General features: G+C 41.0%; 1 protein-coding gene across 1 annotated transcript in view; it reads right to left on the bottom strand.

Moving 5' to 3' along the window:
• kcnh2b (potassium voltage-gated channel, subfamily H (eag-related), member 2b) overlaps positions 1 to 15,214 on the bottom strand; it is a 350,621-nt gene that overhangs the window by 305,457 nt on the left and 29,950 nt on the right. The window contains exon 2 of the mRNA XM_072378053.1: positions 8,596 to 8,826. Within this exon, the coding sequence (XP_072234154.1) occupies positions 8,596 to 8,826 (231 nt within the window). The remainder of the gene's footprint in view (positions 1 to 8,595; positions 8,827 to 15,214) is intronic.

Here is a 15,214-nt window from a genome sequence, read left to right on the forward strand (position 1 = left end):
GACATAATGGCAGCCGTGATCATGTGATGGTGAGGGCACAAGATGGCGGCTGTGACTGTGCTCTTTAAGTCATGTGTTAGCTCATACATGCCAAACTCAAATCTGGCCCGTAGCGTGATTATCTTTGGAAATACTATATATTACACTATATAATACCAATTGTCTGTTAGAGCTGGCCCGCCAGTAGACAGCACATACACAACTAATACTACAAATCCCAGAATGCTCTGCTGGTGCGTCCATCAGGACCCACAAGCGCCCATGAGAACACAAGATCTGGGGACCATGCTAATTTTCAGGGAGGGTGCAGCCGTCAGGACTACAGGAGTACCACAGCTCACTTTTTCATTACCGAAACACACTACTATCAACCATTATACCTGGCTCTGAAACTGAAAGAAAACTCTTTGACAAAAAGAAAAGAGATAGATCAATGTCACAAGCACTTGTCCACGCATCATACATCTGTGTATCACAGCAGTGTTAGATGCATTGCACCCTCACACAGACTTTTGATCAATCAGTAAATGTGTCTGCGCCCAAAGCACATAGGATGAAAACACCACTACTGACTTGAGGAAAGACTTTAACCAGCTTGTATTAACAGAAATGTACCTTTTTTTCCCACCCCAATTTAAGGCAGAAAAAGTTTTCAATGCTACATGAACACTGACTTATCCATGCTGTAAAGACTAAAAGTTTCCAAAACAGTTTATCTTAGAAAGATATGGATGTACAGCCACTCTGTGTCAATGATTTACGACCTGATTGCGGCCAGTGCTAGAAGTGCTGTGGTTGATGCAGCCCAGAAATTAAGACACAGCTTATCATGTATGAGACGCAAACACACACACAAAATTCAGCTTTGCTCAAACAAGGGACATGGCTGATTTTCAAAGTTGGGATAAGGTGTACAGTGTTGACATGGCTGCCTGCAGACCTCACCAGTGACACAATCTGTTTCAGCTATTGCAGTTAAGATGTACAAGTGGACGGGTCGTCATGTAAAAGCATTGTCATGAAAGTGAATTTTTTTAGGGCTTTATAAAATCATACATTTACATTGTTTGATTTATTGATTGGGACTATTTTTATATATGATCTCCATGACTTACATTCCTGATAAATCTGAACCAATCCTACCCAACTCCAGTAGGGTCCAACAGCTTCAGACTGCACCTCAGTAAGCAAGAACAGAAGCTCAATCACTGATTTCATCTTTATTTTCTTCAGCAGAAATTGGATTTCAGCTCCTGTTTTGGTCCTTACAATTATGTGTACCCTTTTCAATCAAAGGCACAACAATGTAGGTGCTGCACACATTTAGAATTTTAATAGGTCTCTTACACTGATGTGCATGAGATCAGCTAAGAATTTCTGATCATAACTCAATGAGCCTCACGCAAGAACATTTTTGTATTTTTATTCTAAATTTCTCACTTTTTTCGTATGAAGGTCTCGTACGAACACGCCACGTCAATTTCAACAAACGCTCTTAACTTCGGAGAAAATATGTGAACGACCTGCGTAAATGATGAATGCCACCCGTGCGTATTTAAGTGCATGAGGATAGTACATTTGCATACACCACACCCAAAATAATACCATATAAGGCTACGCTTCCTATTTCCTATGCCAGGAAGTGTTGAGTCATGAAATAGCATCAAAGCGCAAGAAGAACAACTTTACGGGCTCTGAGACTGAAGTTCTGCTTTCAGAGATCCAAAAAGGAAAATCTGTAATTCCTAGCAGTGTGAGCAGTGGAATTGCAGGACCTGCTAAAGCGAAGAAAGCAATTATGAGTGCTGTTAATTCCGTGTCACCTGTAATGTCACAGAAATAAAGAAGAAAATGTTTGACATGAAAATGGCTTAAAAACTGCCTCGCCATGGCGAGGGGCTCGATGACTGCAACTAAAGCCGTGCAATTAGATGTTGCCTCATCATGATGTCATATCATCAGCACTCAACACCCAGGTTTGTAAATAAAATATTATGTATTAATATTATATATGTGAATATGTATTATTATGTATATGCCACTTTTTTTCTATCTATTATAAGGAACTATCTTATCTTATCTTATCTGGAGACAGATGAGAGAATGAAGCTGAGAAACTAGGGCCAAGAAAAAACATCCAGCTGTGAAGAGAATTTGAAGGAAACTTTTCAAGAAGTCATTACATGGAGATACATATCAGACTCAGAACCATTAACTTGTTTAGAGAGTATAAAGTATTTCCATGCCATTAGTATGTGTTAATAAAATCTATCAATCACAAGCAAAACTAAGAGGAAGAGGAAAAAAACTAAACCAGTGGCATTGGCCATATACAAAAGAAAAATGGTCAGAGATCTTCAGGAATTCTTTTCATCTGTTCTTCTATGCTGGCCAGAAATGACCATTGTTCTTGTGCATCACAACTTTTTGTTTGAAAAAGGCACAAACAATCTCAGTCAAGCATAAAACTTCTTTACAAAACAAAAAAAAGTTTTTTTCAGTCAACTTTTCTATCGCAGAACTTGACAGTATGCATAAAAGAACAATGCAGGAAACCCAAGTAATGAGATCAAGAGACAGACAGACTGCATACTGAGCCACCTGGAGCAGCAGAAGAGCTACGTCCGAATTCTCTTTGTGGATTACAGCTCAGCTTTCCATACAATCGTTCCGGACATTCTCATCACCAAACTGGACACACTCGTCCTCTCCCCTCTCACATGTGCCTGGATGAAGGACTTTCTCGCTGACTGGCCCCAGACTGTGAGACTTGGCCCCCACCTCTCCTCCACTCGCACGCTGAGCCCTGGCTCCCCTCAGGACTGTGTGCTGAGCCTCCTCCTGTACTGCCTCTACACCCACGACTGTAGTCCGGCCCACAAAAACAACAGAATCGTCAAGTTTGCTGGCGACACCACAGTGGTCGAACTCATCTCAAAGGGAGATGAGGCAGCCTACAGAGAGGAGGTCCTGAAGTTGGCAGCCTGGTGTTCAGAGAATAACCTCGCTCTGGACACCAATAAAACCAAGGAGCTCATGGTCGACTTCAGGAAGCATGGCACTGACCCAGACCCCTCTACATCGATGGCGAGTGTGTGGAGAGGGTCCACAGCTTCCTGTTTCTTGGCCTCCGCTGACATGTCCTGGACAGGCAACATCACAGCAGTCATCAAGAAGGCTCAGTTCCTGAGAGTCCTGAGGAATGTTTATGTATTTAGCAGACGCTTTTATCCAAAGCGACTTACAAATGGAGATATAACAAGCTATATATAAAAAAAAGCTAACAATAAACTACATAGAAGGAACCCACTAGTCCGACTCTGTCAGAGGGGACAGAGTAGAGATAGGGTGCAGGCATAGAAAGAAGTGCAGAAAGATAAAGTGCAGAGATAGAGGGGGTAGGGAAGTACAAGGTAAGTGCTGGGATAGGAGATGCTCTCTGAAGAGCTGGGTTTTCAGGAGCTTCTTGAAGATAGACAGGGACTGTTCTGGTAGCGCTCGGTAGGTCATTCCACCATCGTGGGACGACACATGAACAGAGTTTGGATTGTCTTAGGCGTGGTGTAGGAGCTGCTAGACGACAATCCTGGGACCAACGGAGGGACCCAGTTGGGACAGAAGCCTTTGCAAGAGCATTCAAGTAGATGGGAGCCGTTCCATTAAGCACTTTGTAGCTAACATCAGGGACTTGAATTTGATGCAGGTGGCTAAGGGCAGCCAGAGGAGTTCAATGAACAGAGGGGTGACGTGCTCTTTTAGGCTGACCGAAGACCAGACGTGCTGCTGCCTTCTGGACCATCTGCAAAGGTTTCATAGTACAGGCAGGGAGACCAGTTAGGAGAGCGTTGCAGTAGTCAAGGTGGGAGATGACCATGGCCTGCACCAGGAGCTGGGGGGCATGTTGGGTTAGGTATGATCTTTCTTATGTTTAGTAATGCAAAGCGGCATGAACGAGCAACAGAGGTAACGTGATCTTTAAAGGTTTGTTGGTCATCAATCATGACACCCAAGTTTCCAGCTACCTTTCATGGAGCAAGAGATAGGGATTCGGTTTGGATGCAGATGCTGTGGTGCCTGCTAACGTACTGTATCACATTATGGTACGGCAGCTGCACCAAGGCAGACAGGGAGAGGCTTCAGAGAGTAGTGAAGACAGCACAGAACATCATTGGCTACCCTCTTCTTTCCCTTTACACCATTGCTGCCTCAGCAGAGTAAAAACCATCACCAAGGACAGCTCCCATTCTATTCCATTACACAAAACAACCACTCTTGCAGTGTTCAGCTTGCTCTGTAGAGATCAAGGGGCCTGCTACTTTATTTTCCTCTGTGAGAGGGATGAGAAAATGAAGGCAAAGGGGACAAGTGGAGGTGGATTAGTGTTTCATCTCAGTGTGCATTATGGATGAGGTGCATCTAAGGTGTTCGATCAGCAGCACTTTGATGGCTGAAGGCAGCCTACTGGAGTTACCCAGGACTGTGTGTGCATGTCCTTCGAACTCAGTTGTCTGACTATGACTATCACACAGGAATCATTGGCATCACAATTGTCTAAACACACACTTTCTTTCTGATAAATAGATGTGTTTTGCACAAAAAAAAGGTTTGGATCTACAATGTAAACTAATGTCAGCAGGAGCAAAAAGGTATCCTTTGAGTCAATAAAGACATGGTCAACAATTACTAGCACAAATTATTTGCTTCTTCTTACAAGCTGCCATATAGTCCACAGTCATAGATATATACACTAGATGCCGCCTCTGACGCTGCTGTCCATTGGAACAATACGTCAACGTGGCCGCCATCTTGGGACGGGGGAAACCATGTCTACTTACTGCATTAGTCAACAGAGCCAGAGGTCTATCAACGATTAAAATCACCACAACTCACTGAATTTTCAACCGATTTTCAAGCCGTTTGGTTTAATTTAAATTTCAGACATATTTGTGATACAACATAGATTAAAATATATATTTTTTTTTTATTTATATCATACATACATTAGAAATGTGATTATTTAGACAAAGATATTTAAGGATAACTCAATCATGTTGTTTTAAAAAAACAGTATGTCTTCTATGTTAATAGAATTGTGCATTTTAACATCAGGGAGGTGACACTGATGTTTTTAAAGGTTTATATGAGGGTTCATTCAATAGGAAAAATTTCTAATGGTGTATTTTATTATCATTTAGTGGGCACTGCGTTGTGATAGTGTATTATTAAGATTATATGAGAATTTGTCATGACACTAACTTTGCAAAGATGGTCAGGAAAATTGAAAATTTATGGTTTCACTCCTTCCTTTAAACAGTGGACTGTCCAGTCCTGTCAAAGTCTGGTTTAAAGTGACAGCTGCAGACGGCTGAACGTCCTTTGGGATAAAACCTCTCCTCCTGAGTGCTGCTGCCCATGCCTGCCTCCTCCTTTTATCTTTTATAAACCGACACAAAACAGCTCCATCTGAACAACGCTCAGCTCTCCGTGCTTATGGAGCTACAATTCAGGTTCATAACTTCCGTTAGCAGTTCATGTTAGTGCTGTGAAACTGATTCAATAGATAATTTAGGAATAACATGGCCTACTGAGCACAGTTATATACAGTGGCTGATTGCCAAATGTCACTTTCATCATCTTACTGATGTCTTACTAACAAAAACATATTTTGTTTTCTTCTCCTGATGTAAGCTAGTAATAAGCTAGTTTAATTTATCTTATCTTAAGACACACATCAAATTAAACTCGTTCATGACAGTTAAAAAGTATGAAACAACTTCTTCCTTGTGAAATGTTATTCCAAGTTTCTTCGTTTCTGCGTTTCTTTCACGGGAACATCTGTAAGCTGCACAAAAGTCTGGCATTTTGCCAGATGCACAGCTGTCAGACCCGCTCTAACCGTAACTAACTGCTGTCAGAAACCCCGTCCCAAGATGGCGGCCATATTGACGTGCCTGACAAGCCCGGATGCGGCTTCTACGTGTATCTGTTGTCCACAGTTATACAGATATATTCCATCCAGTATGAAATCAACACACATTTGTATCCAACTTGTTACATCATATAGCTTAACCCTCTATACCCTTCAGGTTTTTTAGTTGCAACTTAAGTTTGTTTTTCAGTTGTTGTTTTTTTCGCCTTTCATAAAAATGTCTGTTTGCACTGAACATTGAAAATGTCCTTTACGCTGATGCTTCAAACTCTGCGACAGTTAAGTCTTTGTGTATGGATGCAACAATGAGGTAATACAGTATGTGAGGTGATGAGGGGCCTTTCTTTGTGTAACATGCTACTAATCTAAATATTTGAAGACTTTCAATAGTCTTTTTGTCAGAATATAAAAATTTGAAACCCATGCTTAAACAAAAATCTGGAGCGTGAGAAAAAGTTGCACAATGAGCGACAGGACATAAAACAACATTCTGTTTCTGTTTTTTGGGCCTCCCCTGATAACGTGTCCATATTATGAGGTGAGATCTGACTGAGTCATTGTCAAATGAAAACACTGGAGAGACTCTGTTCTCATCAACTCCCATGAGAACGGCAAACGTGCTACAAAGACAAACACCACATTTCATTTTTATTACATCAAAAGATTTTTACAAAAACATATTCTGCAGATCGTTTGTTGTCAGTTAAAACCACAATCCCTTTAAGGAACGTTATGTGGTGATGATAACTGTTGTAATATGTTCATGAATGTGTCATGATGATAAAGTCCACTAACAGCACAAGGAGTGTCCCTTGTCATTGGTTCTGTGGAATAAGTCATTACTTCACCGTGCTTTTACTTATCTAACTGTTCAATGTATACGGAGGAAGATCACTTGGGGAATTAGGTTTTCACAGGCCTTTTACCTTTGAGATACTGGTAAGCAAAGTATTAGACCCCATCTATTCCAGGGAAGATGCTGCTGGTTAGAGGTTTGAGTCTGTGTCGGTAGAAATTAAGGAAACACTGAACATTTTCACTTCCCTATTTATTCATGAGTAAATCTAAAAACAATCTACTGTTCTGCCTCTATAGTGTCTGCATCTGAACATACAAGACTTAGAACAGAATAAACTATGACATGCACAGTCCCAGAGACAGACTCAGACTCACACCCGTATAAAGAATGCTGGGTGCACTTTGTAGAACTGTTTCTTACACAGAGACTACTTTCTGTACTTGTTATATGCAAGTGATATCATTCAGCTGCATGCAGTGCTTCTGTGAAGGGCACATTACCCTTAATGACTTCTTACCTCCAGTGGTTCTTTTTCACAGTTATGTGATCAAACTAGTAATTTATTATACAAATAACATCCAGTGCAGTGTTTATATGGACATGTTCCTCATGTGTTCTGTGAGAGGGTGCATAAATGTGTCTGCTTTTCAGTTTTGAGCCAGCTCTGAGCAAGCGTTATATGTTGCTGGTTCCATCTAATTCATCTGTGTGCTGTTAACATGCTGTTTGTCCTCTAGTTGACACAGCTAGTGGGACAAAGAGGCAGCACCACTGTAATTCTACAGCTTTAACAAGTTGCCTTTGAATTGCAGAGCACTGGTGTGTTTTCTTATCTATCACCAATATATAAGCAGTGGAGCGTGAAATAAGCAGAGGGGAGGGCTAAAATGGTGGGAGACCTCTGACAGCTGGCAGCATCTCTCTGTCTCTCCTCTCTTTTACTTTCTTTTTCACTTTCACACTGAGTGGGAAACAATTTCAGACCATCTCTCACCCAGCTGTTGTTGTTCTCTTTTTAAAATAGATTTCCTGCTTCCTATGTCATCTTTTCTTAGTTTTTCCTCTCAGTTAGTTCCGAGCCCCCCTCCTCCTCCTCCTTCTTTTCCTTCATTCCACCTGTTCTGATGTCTGTCTACACATGGAAAATGTCCAGCAGGTGCTCTGACCATAGCTCAGGGAGTTGCTGACTTTATTACCATGGCAGCTCTTGATCACCATGGAAGCCACCTCTCACTGGAGCAACCAGCATCCTGTTACCTGGGGTGTTTGCTGAGGTGTGTGTAGAAACTATTAGGTTGTTCACTAGGTTGTTCTCATTACTTTTCTCTTAAACACTTGTTATAGAATCAAAAGAAAAGGAAGACTGTTAGTCAAACTCCTTTTTAAAATCAAACAGCTGTTCTAATCTGTTATGGTCATCATTAGAAAGAAAAATCTACCAGTAAAAAGTTAAAGTTAATCAGACAAAATCATTCAAACACATAAAACTCCACTCAATGCACACTCCACTCTCATAATCACAAAAGGCTGACTAAAGGACACAGACTCTACTTACTACATCTTTCTTAACCTGACCTTCATTTCATTTCCTAAACACAAAAGACACACACATGCTCTGACTTCCATTTCGAATTCATCATGTCTGTTAATGCATAATCACAATACCTCAAATTTAAGAATTTAAGGCACACACTTATCTTCCTAAACTTGCAAGCACATTGCACCATTTACACATCAGATTATCAGTCCCATAATCATCTCCTGTGCAAGTCAGAAGACCAGAAACCCAACATTTCTCTCCTGTATGAGCAAGAAAAACCCATTTAAAATCCCTCTGAATCACTGCAGTTGATGTTTCATTTCCTACCGTCTTTTCTGTACAGGTTGATCTCCACTTTCCTCTCCTCTGACCCCAGCAGGGCCTGTGCCATCTGGGCAATAGCCAGTCGCTTGGTGTCAGGTCCGTAGAGGAAGTTACACGTGCATGGCTTCTGCATGATCTCAGCACGCGTGTAACCACACAGGTGGCAGAAACCATCATTGCAGAAGATGATGGCACAGTTTTCCACTCTAGCATTGGCGATGAGAAACTTACGACCTGCAGGTAAGTGAGAAAAGTTTCTTCTTTAATACTTCAGTTTTCATTGACAGAGCAGCACCAACGAAGAAAATCAACAAATTTGTCCATGTTGAAAAATTTGATCAAAGCAAGAGCAATGTTTCATGGTGACAGTTGGAAATTAGTTAAGTTTAAATCCATTCATCCTAAATAATTTGTAATATCTTAGTATCTCTTAACTGTAAAACTTTTTTTTTTTTTTAAACTTCACTTGTCAGTATGACATTTCAGACTAATTTGAGGGAATTTAAGTATTAAGTGAATGTGTAAGGCCTGGTGTGCACAGTTTATGGTACATGACCCAGATACCAAATAAAAATAGGTAGATGGATAGATACATCTTAAAATCACTGATTTGAGTTTGGCTCCATGTATAAAGCCTACATAATCTTACAGGATACATATTACCACTGATACAGTGACTGCTGTTAGTGACAGTCACAGTGATGGTGATGATAATAACTAACATGACTACATATTGGAATACCAACATTTTTAAGTGCAATTAACATAAAAGCAAATGTAGCCAATGCAAATCTAGAAATTAGAAGGACCAAAGGACAGGTATGAAGAAAAACACATCTAAAGGAAAGTCCTTGTTAAAAGGATAAAATGATACTTCACAGGATTGATCAAATACATGAATCATTAACGTGATCTGCATACTGACTCTGTTTAGCTAATCAGGACTTCGTAATTAAAAAGAGCTATGACCAAGTATCATTGATACCTGCGTTTTCCATGTTTTTGAATAAAACTGTTTGGAAAGTGGGCTGCATGGTGGTCTGGTGGTTAGCACACACAACGAGAGGGTTCCTGGTTTGATTCCCAGCCGGGGCCTTTCTTTGTGAAGTCTGAATGTTCTCCCCGTGTATATGTGGGTTCTATCCAGGAACTCCAGCTTCCTCCCACCATCCAAAAACATGCATGTTAGACTAATTTGTGTCTCTAAATTGTCCCTAGGAGTGAGTGAGTGTGCATGGTTGTCTATCTCTGTGTGGCCCTGTGATGGACTGGCGACCCTGCCTCTTGCCCAGTGACAGCTGGAATAAGCTTCAGATTCCACAACCCTGAATTAGATCAAGTTGGTTTAGAAAACGAATGAATGAATGAATGTTTGGAAAAATGGCAAAGAAAAATATTCATTATCAGTAATGATGAGAAACAAAACAACTACAAACCTTTTTGATGTTTAAAGCTTGGTGCTAAACTATGAAAAAATTCCAGGCTTCCAGGCTTCTGAAAATTCTTCAAGAAAACCTATTATGTCGGATACAGAGTCTGCAGATCTTCAGGTCTGGTGGTGCTCAGGTTACGGCTTCGAAATAAGAGGTCTATTTTGAAATTGATATAAAACAAATCCATCTCTTCTGTTTACCCAAACTATCCTGTCATGGTAATGGGTGGGCAGAGCCTTTCCCTGCTGTCTTCGGGTGAGAGGTAAGGTATTCCCTGGACACGTCATCAGTCAATGCTAACACAGAGACACAATTGTGCAAACTCACACCCAACAGCGTAGGCTCATTGGTTAACCTATCATGCCAACATGTCCTCGAATCAAAAGAAGTTAGTTTGGTCATGCCCTTAAATACAACCATAATAGCGTTCATTGAAGTATTAACATTGACAATCCACAGGAGGTTAATTCATACACATTTCCACCTGAGAGCACATGTCATTCACATGTCTTTAGTTTAGGGATCCACACGTCCTCACTGGGAAGGGTTTTCATGACCTTTTAAGACCAAATGCACCAGGATACTCTAAACGCAATAATTCCAACAGCTTGTGAAGCATAATATCGGTCTGTTGCTGTGCTTTACTTGGTGCAGATCAGGGAATTTGTAATGTGCCACAGCCAGAGTTACACCCAGATAACCTTTGACCACAGCACGTTACAACAAATACTTGCACAGTCTACGGAAAGGTGGCATCCATCCAGGCAAAACAGGCAAAAGTGGGGGAATAGTTTATTGTGTGTATGTAATTTACTTGAACTGCAAAACTTTGTCACACAGTTCAGGTATCTGAGAGTGTAGCAGGTTATGGTACACATCAAAGTGTGGAATGATAAAAATGCAGGGTGATTTTCTTCATGCATCCTTGTGTGGGACCAACAAATGACAATTATGTCAACATTTCAAAATTATCATGGATAGTGCTAAAATACATTCCTTACATGTCAGGGAGATAGAGACTGCAAATACCTGGGGACGGCTCAGGTCCTTCAGTGTCTGTAGTGATATGATATGCATGTTTTATCACACTATCACTGAGAGGGCACTGTTCTATGCTGTTGTCTGCTGGGGGAGTTGCACTACAGACAAAAACTGTAGGCGTCTGGACAAACTGGTAAAAAAGGCCAGTTCTCTGGTAGGCAGAAAACTGGACCCTCTCAGTGCTGTGGTGGAGCAACGGATGAGGAGGAAACTATATTCTGTTTTGGATAATAACAGACATCCTCTCCACAGCATCCTGGCAGGTCAGAGGAGCAGCTGCAGTGAGAGGCTGCAGGACTGAGAGGTTCAGGAGGTCCTTTGTCCCCACAGCCATAAGGCTTTTTAATAGTGACTGCTGACTTTGATGTTTTTCTCAAATTTGTTTATGTATATATTAATGTATTATTATTTTTATTATTGTTGTTGTTCTAATATACAATCATTGTAAAAAAAAAATTTAAAAAAGAAAAAAATTTAACGACTTGACTAATATTGAATTTGAATATGAAGAAAGTATTTTTCCATTTCTATTTCTATGATCATCCTTTCATGGACAGCATTATGTTGGTTGCCATGGTTATATGTAAACACAACATGTTATGATGAAAGGTTGGGTTTAGGCAATAACATCAGTCTGTTAGGTTTAGATTTCAAAACAACTGGCTGGGGTTATAAAATCAACATGGTTTGGGCTGAAACACAGCCTTTTCTTTATAGAATGTGATCATCATTTTCGGGTGTGTCGTATCCTCTGGCTGGTGGTCCACCGCCACCTGCAACGGTGGCCACTGCCCCTTTTCCCACCCAGCTCGACCAGACAAAAGCTGACTTCAGCCTCATTAAAACTCTTAACACCTGTGGAAAAATGTTTTTTGTCTGTGGACCAATCCCCACGTTAGGGTGTGGTTCGGGGCGCTTTAGCCGGATCCTGTGTTTACACACCTGGCTCCAGTCTGTCTGCAGGGAACACAAAATTGGCTTCATTCATAACTTCGAACTTCGACCCTCCCTGTATGGCAGAGACGTGCTCCATTCAAATAAGCTGGGAAGCCGTATGCTTGCTGCTAACTCACAGCATGCGGTCAACCACACTTGCAATTGACTATCTTCATCACACAATCACCAACCTGATTCCGTTTCCCCACCTACATTCACAACAAGCACTGTCCTATCACCAGATCACCACAGCTCCATTTTGCAGAATGATCATACCACTATTTAGTCCTGACCCTCTCCTATTCCTGTCCGTGTCACCCGACAGACACCACATCAATCATGTCAATTATGTCTATTCACTGTTCAATCACCCAGCTCTCCTTCTCTCTCTTGCAATAGTAACAAGGCCCAAGTTCTTTCTAACATTTTTAACTCCCTTGTAAATCCTTGTGATAACTCTCCAGTTGTACCCTCGCTCATCCTTTGGAGGGTTTTCTCAATTTTTTTTACTGAAAAAATCTCCTGCCATCTCTTCTGCAGAGCTCTGACGTCACGGTTCCTTCTTCACATGCTGTTTTTGACCAGTTTGAACCTGTGTCCCTCCCTGCACTAGCCAAGGTAGTTCAACATCTGCAAACTACAAACTGCTCTTTAGGCAGCATCCCCTCTCGTCTTTTTAAAGAGGTATTCAGTAAGGTGGGCTATGATATACTTTTATTTATTAATTCCTGTCTTAGCTCTGGATGTGTTCCAGCTGCTCTCAAGCATGCTGTTGTCCAGCCTCTTATCAAAAAGAAAAACCTGGATCCCTCTGTGCTGTTTAACTTCAGGCCTATCTCTAAACTGCTATCCAAGATTTTAGAGAACATGTTTTTTTTATTCAGATCCAATCATTCCTAGTGGCCATTGATATCTATGAGAAGTTTCACTCTGGCTTTAAACCATCACATGGCACTGAGACAGCACTGCTGAGAGTTTTTAATGATCTAATAACAAAGTCAGCCTACTATCACCTTAAGAATATATCAAGGCTAAAAGATCTGATGTCTCAGCAGGACCTGGAAAAACTAGTCCATGCATTCATCTTTAGTAGGCTTGATTATTGTAACAGCATCTTTACAGGTCTGCCTAAAAAGTCAGTTAGACAACTGCAGCTCATCCAGAACTCAGCTGCTCGAGTCCTCACTAAGACCAAAAAAGTGGAGCACATCAGTCCAGCTCTGAAGTCTTTACACTGGCTGCCTGTCCATCAGAGGATAGACTTTAAGGTTCTGATGCTGGTCTATAAAGCTCTGAATGGTCCAAAATACATCAGTGACCTCCTGACCCACTATGAACCTTCCAGACCCCTCAGGTCATCTGGATCTGGTTTTTTATCAGTTCCCAGAGTCAGAACCAGACATGGAGAAGCTGTATTCAGCTTCTATGCTCCACATGTCTGGAACAAACTCCCAGAAAGCCTCAGATCAGCTGAAACACTCAGTATGTAAGTCCAGGTTGAAGAAACATCTATTTTCAGCTGCATTTGAATAAGCTTGAGTTTCAAAACGGAATCATGTTTTAACTATTGATTTTATCTTTCATATATATAATTTTTTCTGATTTTATCTATTGTTCTTATTTCCTTCTTTTGTTTAAATTTTAAATCATGCTTTTTATTTCTTCTGTTTTAATGTCTCTGTGAAACACTTTGAATCACCTTGTTGTTGAATTGTTCTATACATATAAACTTGCCTTGCCTTGCCTAATGTTAACCGTCGACTCAGGAAAACCCAGCTATGCTAGTGCTCCTTGATTTGTCTACTGCTTGTGACACTGTGGATCATGGGATCCTCCTAACACAACTAGAGCAATAGGGGGGCATTACAGGCTCTGCTCTCTCATGGTTCCAGTTCTACTTGACCGATCAGAGTTTTTGTATGCAGCTAGGTGAATTCACCTCATCCTCAGCCCCTCTTACTTCTGGGGTCCCCCACGGCTGATTCTCTTCTTGTTATATGTGTTACCATTATGGTAAATTTTCAAGAAGTATAATCTTTCTTTTCATTATTATGCTGATGATGTTCAGATCTATCTACCTTTGACATCCAAATCCAATGATTCCGTAAAGACATTGCTTGATTGTTTAAATGATGTTAAATCCTGGATGACCTCAAACTTTCTGAATCTAAATGAAAACAAGACCGAAATCATACTGTTTGGATGTGGTCCAGTAGACTTGCCTGCTGGCTTTCTGGGCCCACTTACACCAAACATTCGGTCCTCTGTAAAAAATCTTGGTGTAATATTTGACGGCAGGCTGAAATTTGATCGCCAGGTTAGCTCAGTCGTGAAAAGCAGTTTTTATCATTTGAGAATTTTACCGAAAGTAAAAGGAAACCTAACAGCCAGAGATCTGGAGACTGTAATCCATCCTTTCATTAACACAAGACTGGATTACTGTTACTCACTTTATTTTGGCCTGGACCACTCACTCTTACACCGCCTGCAGCTGGTACAAAATGTAGCTGCCCGTTTGACCATTCATTTGACCGAGCACATTCAAATTCACTCCCCAGCCAGAACAGTGAGATCCTCCAATCAGTTTCTACTGGTCAACCCTACAACAAAACTAAAAACCAAAGGTGACCGAGCCTTTGTGGCGGCCGCACCAAAGGTCTGAAATAAGCACATCAGATCTGCAGGATCATTTGAGGTTATTAAATCATCCCTTAAAACACACCTTTTCTCCCTGGCTTTTAACCAAGTTTAATCATCTTCTTCTTTTTTTTTTAATCTTTCTTGTAATAACTTTAGTCAACCCCGGTTGTTTTTAAATGTGCTTTATAAATAAAGTTTGAGTTGAGTTGAGTAACCCAATGGCTGGTCACATGGGATAATGGCCCAATGTTATTGGCCTGGAATTTGGGTGGATGTGCCTCATTGATGTGCATCCTGCCCGGAGTTATTCTGACTGACTGAAACAGGTTCTGAATGACCAGGGCACGTCGTTCATGTCTCGTCTGCTCAAAGGACCAGGAGTGGTCAAACTGGAATTTCAGGACTGACCGACGAGTGCTGGAATGATACTGGGATTTTGTCATGGTTTATTTTCCGTTCCATGTTTTGTCTCGTCATTTCCTGTTTTATTTTGAAAGCACTAACTGTTCCCTCTCGTTTCAGGTATCTTGCCCTTCCTCCCGTGTCAAGCGTCTCATTGTCTTCCCTGATTC

This window comes from Leuresthes tenuis, unplaced genomic scaffold, assembly GCF_036924035.1.
Source record: "Leuresthes tenuis unplaced genomic scaffold, fLeuTen1.0.hap1 SCAF_24, whole genome shotgun sequence".
Taxonomy (NCBI): Eukaryota; Metazoa; Chordata; class Actinopteri; order Atheriniformes; family Atherinopsidae; genus Leuresthes; species Leuresthes tenuis.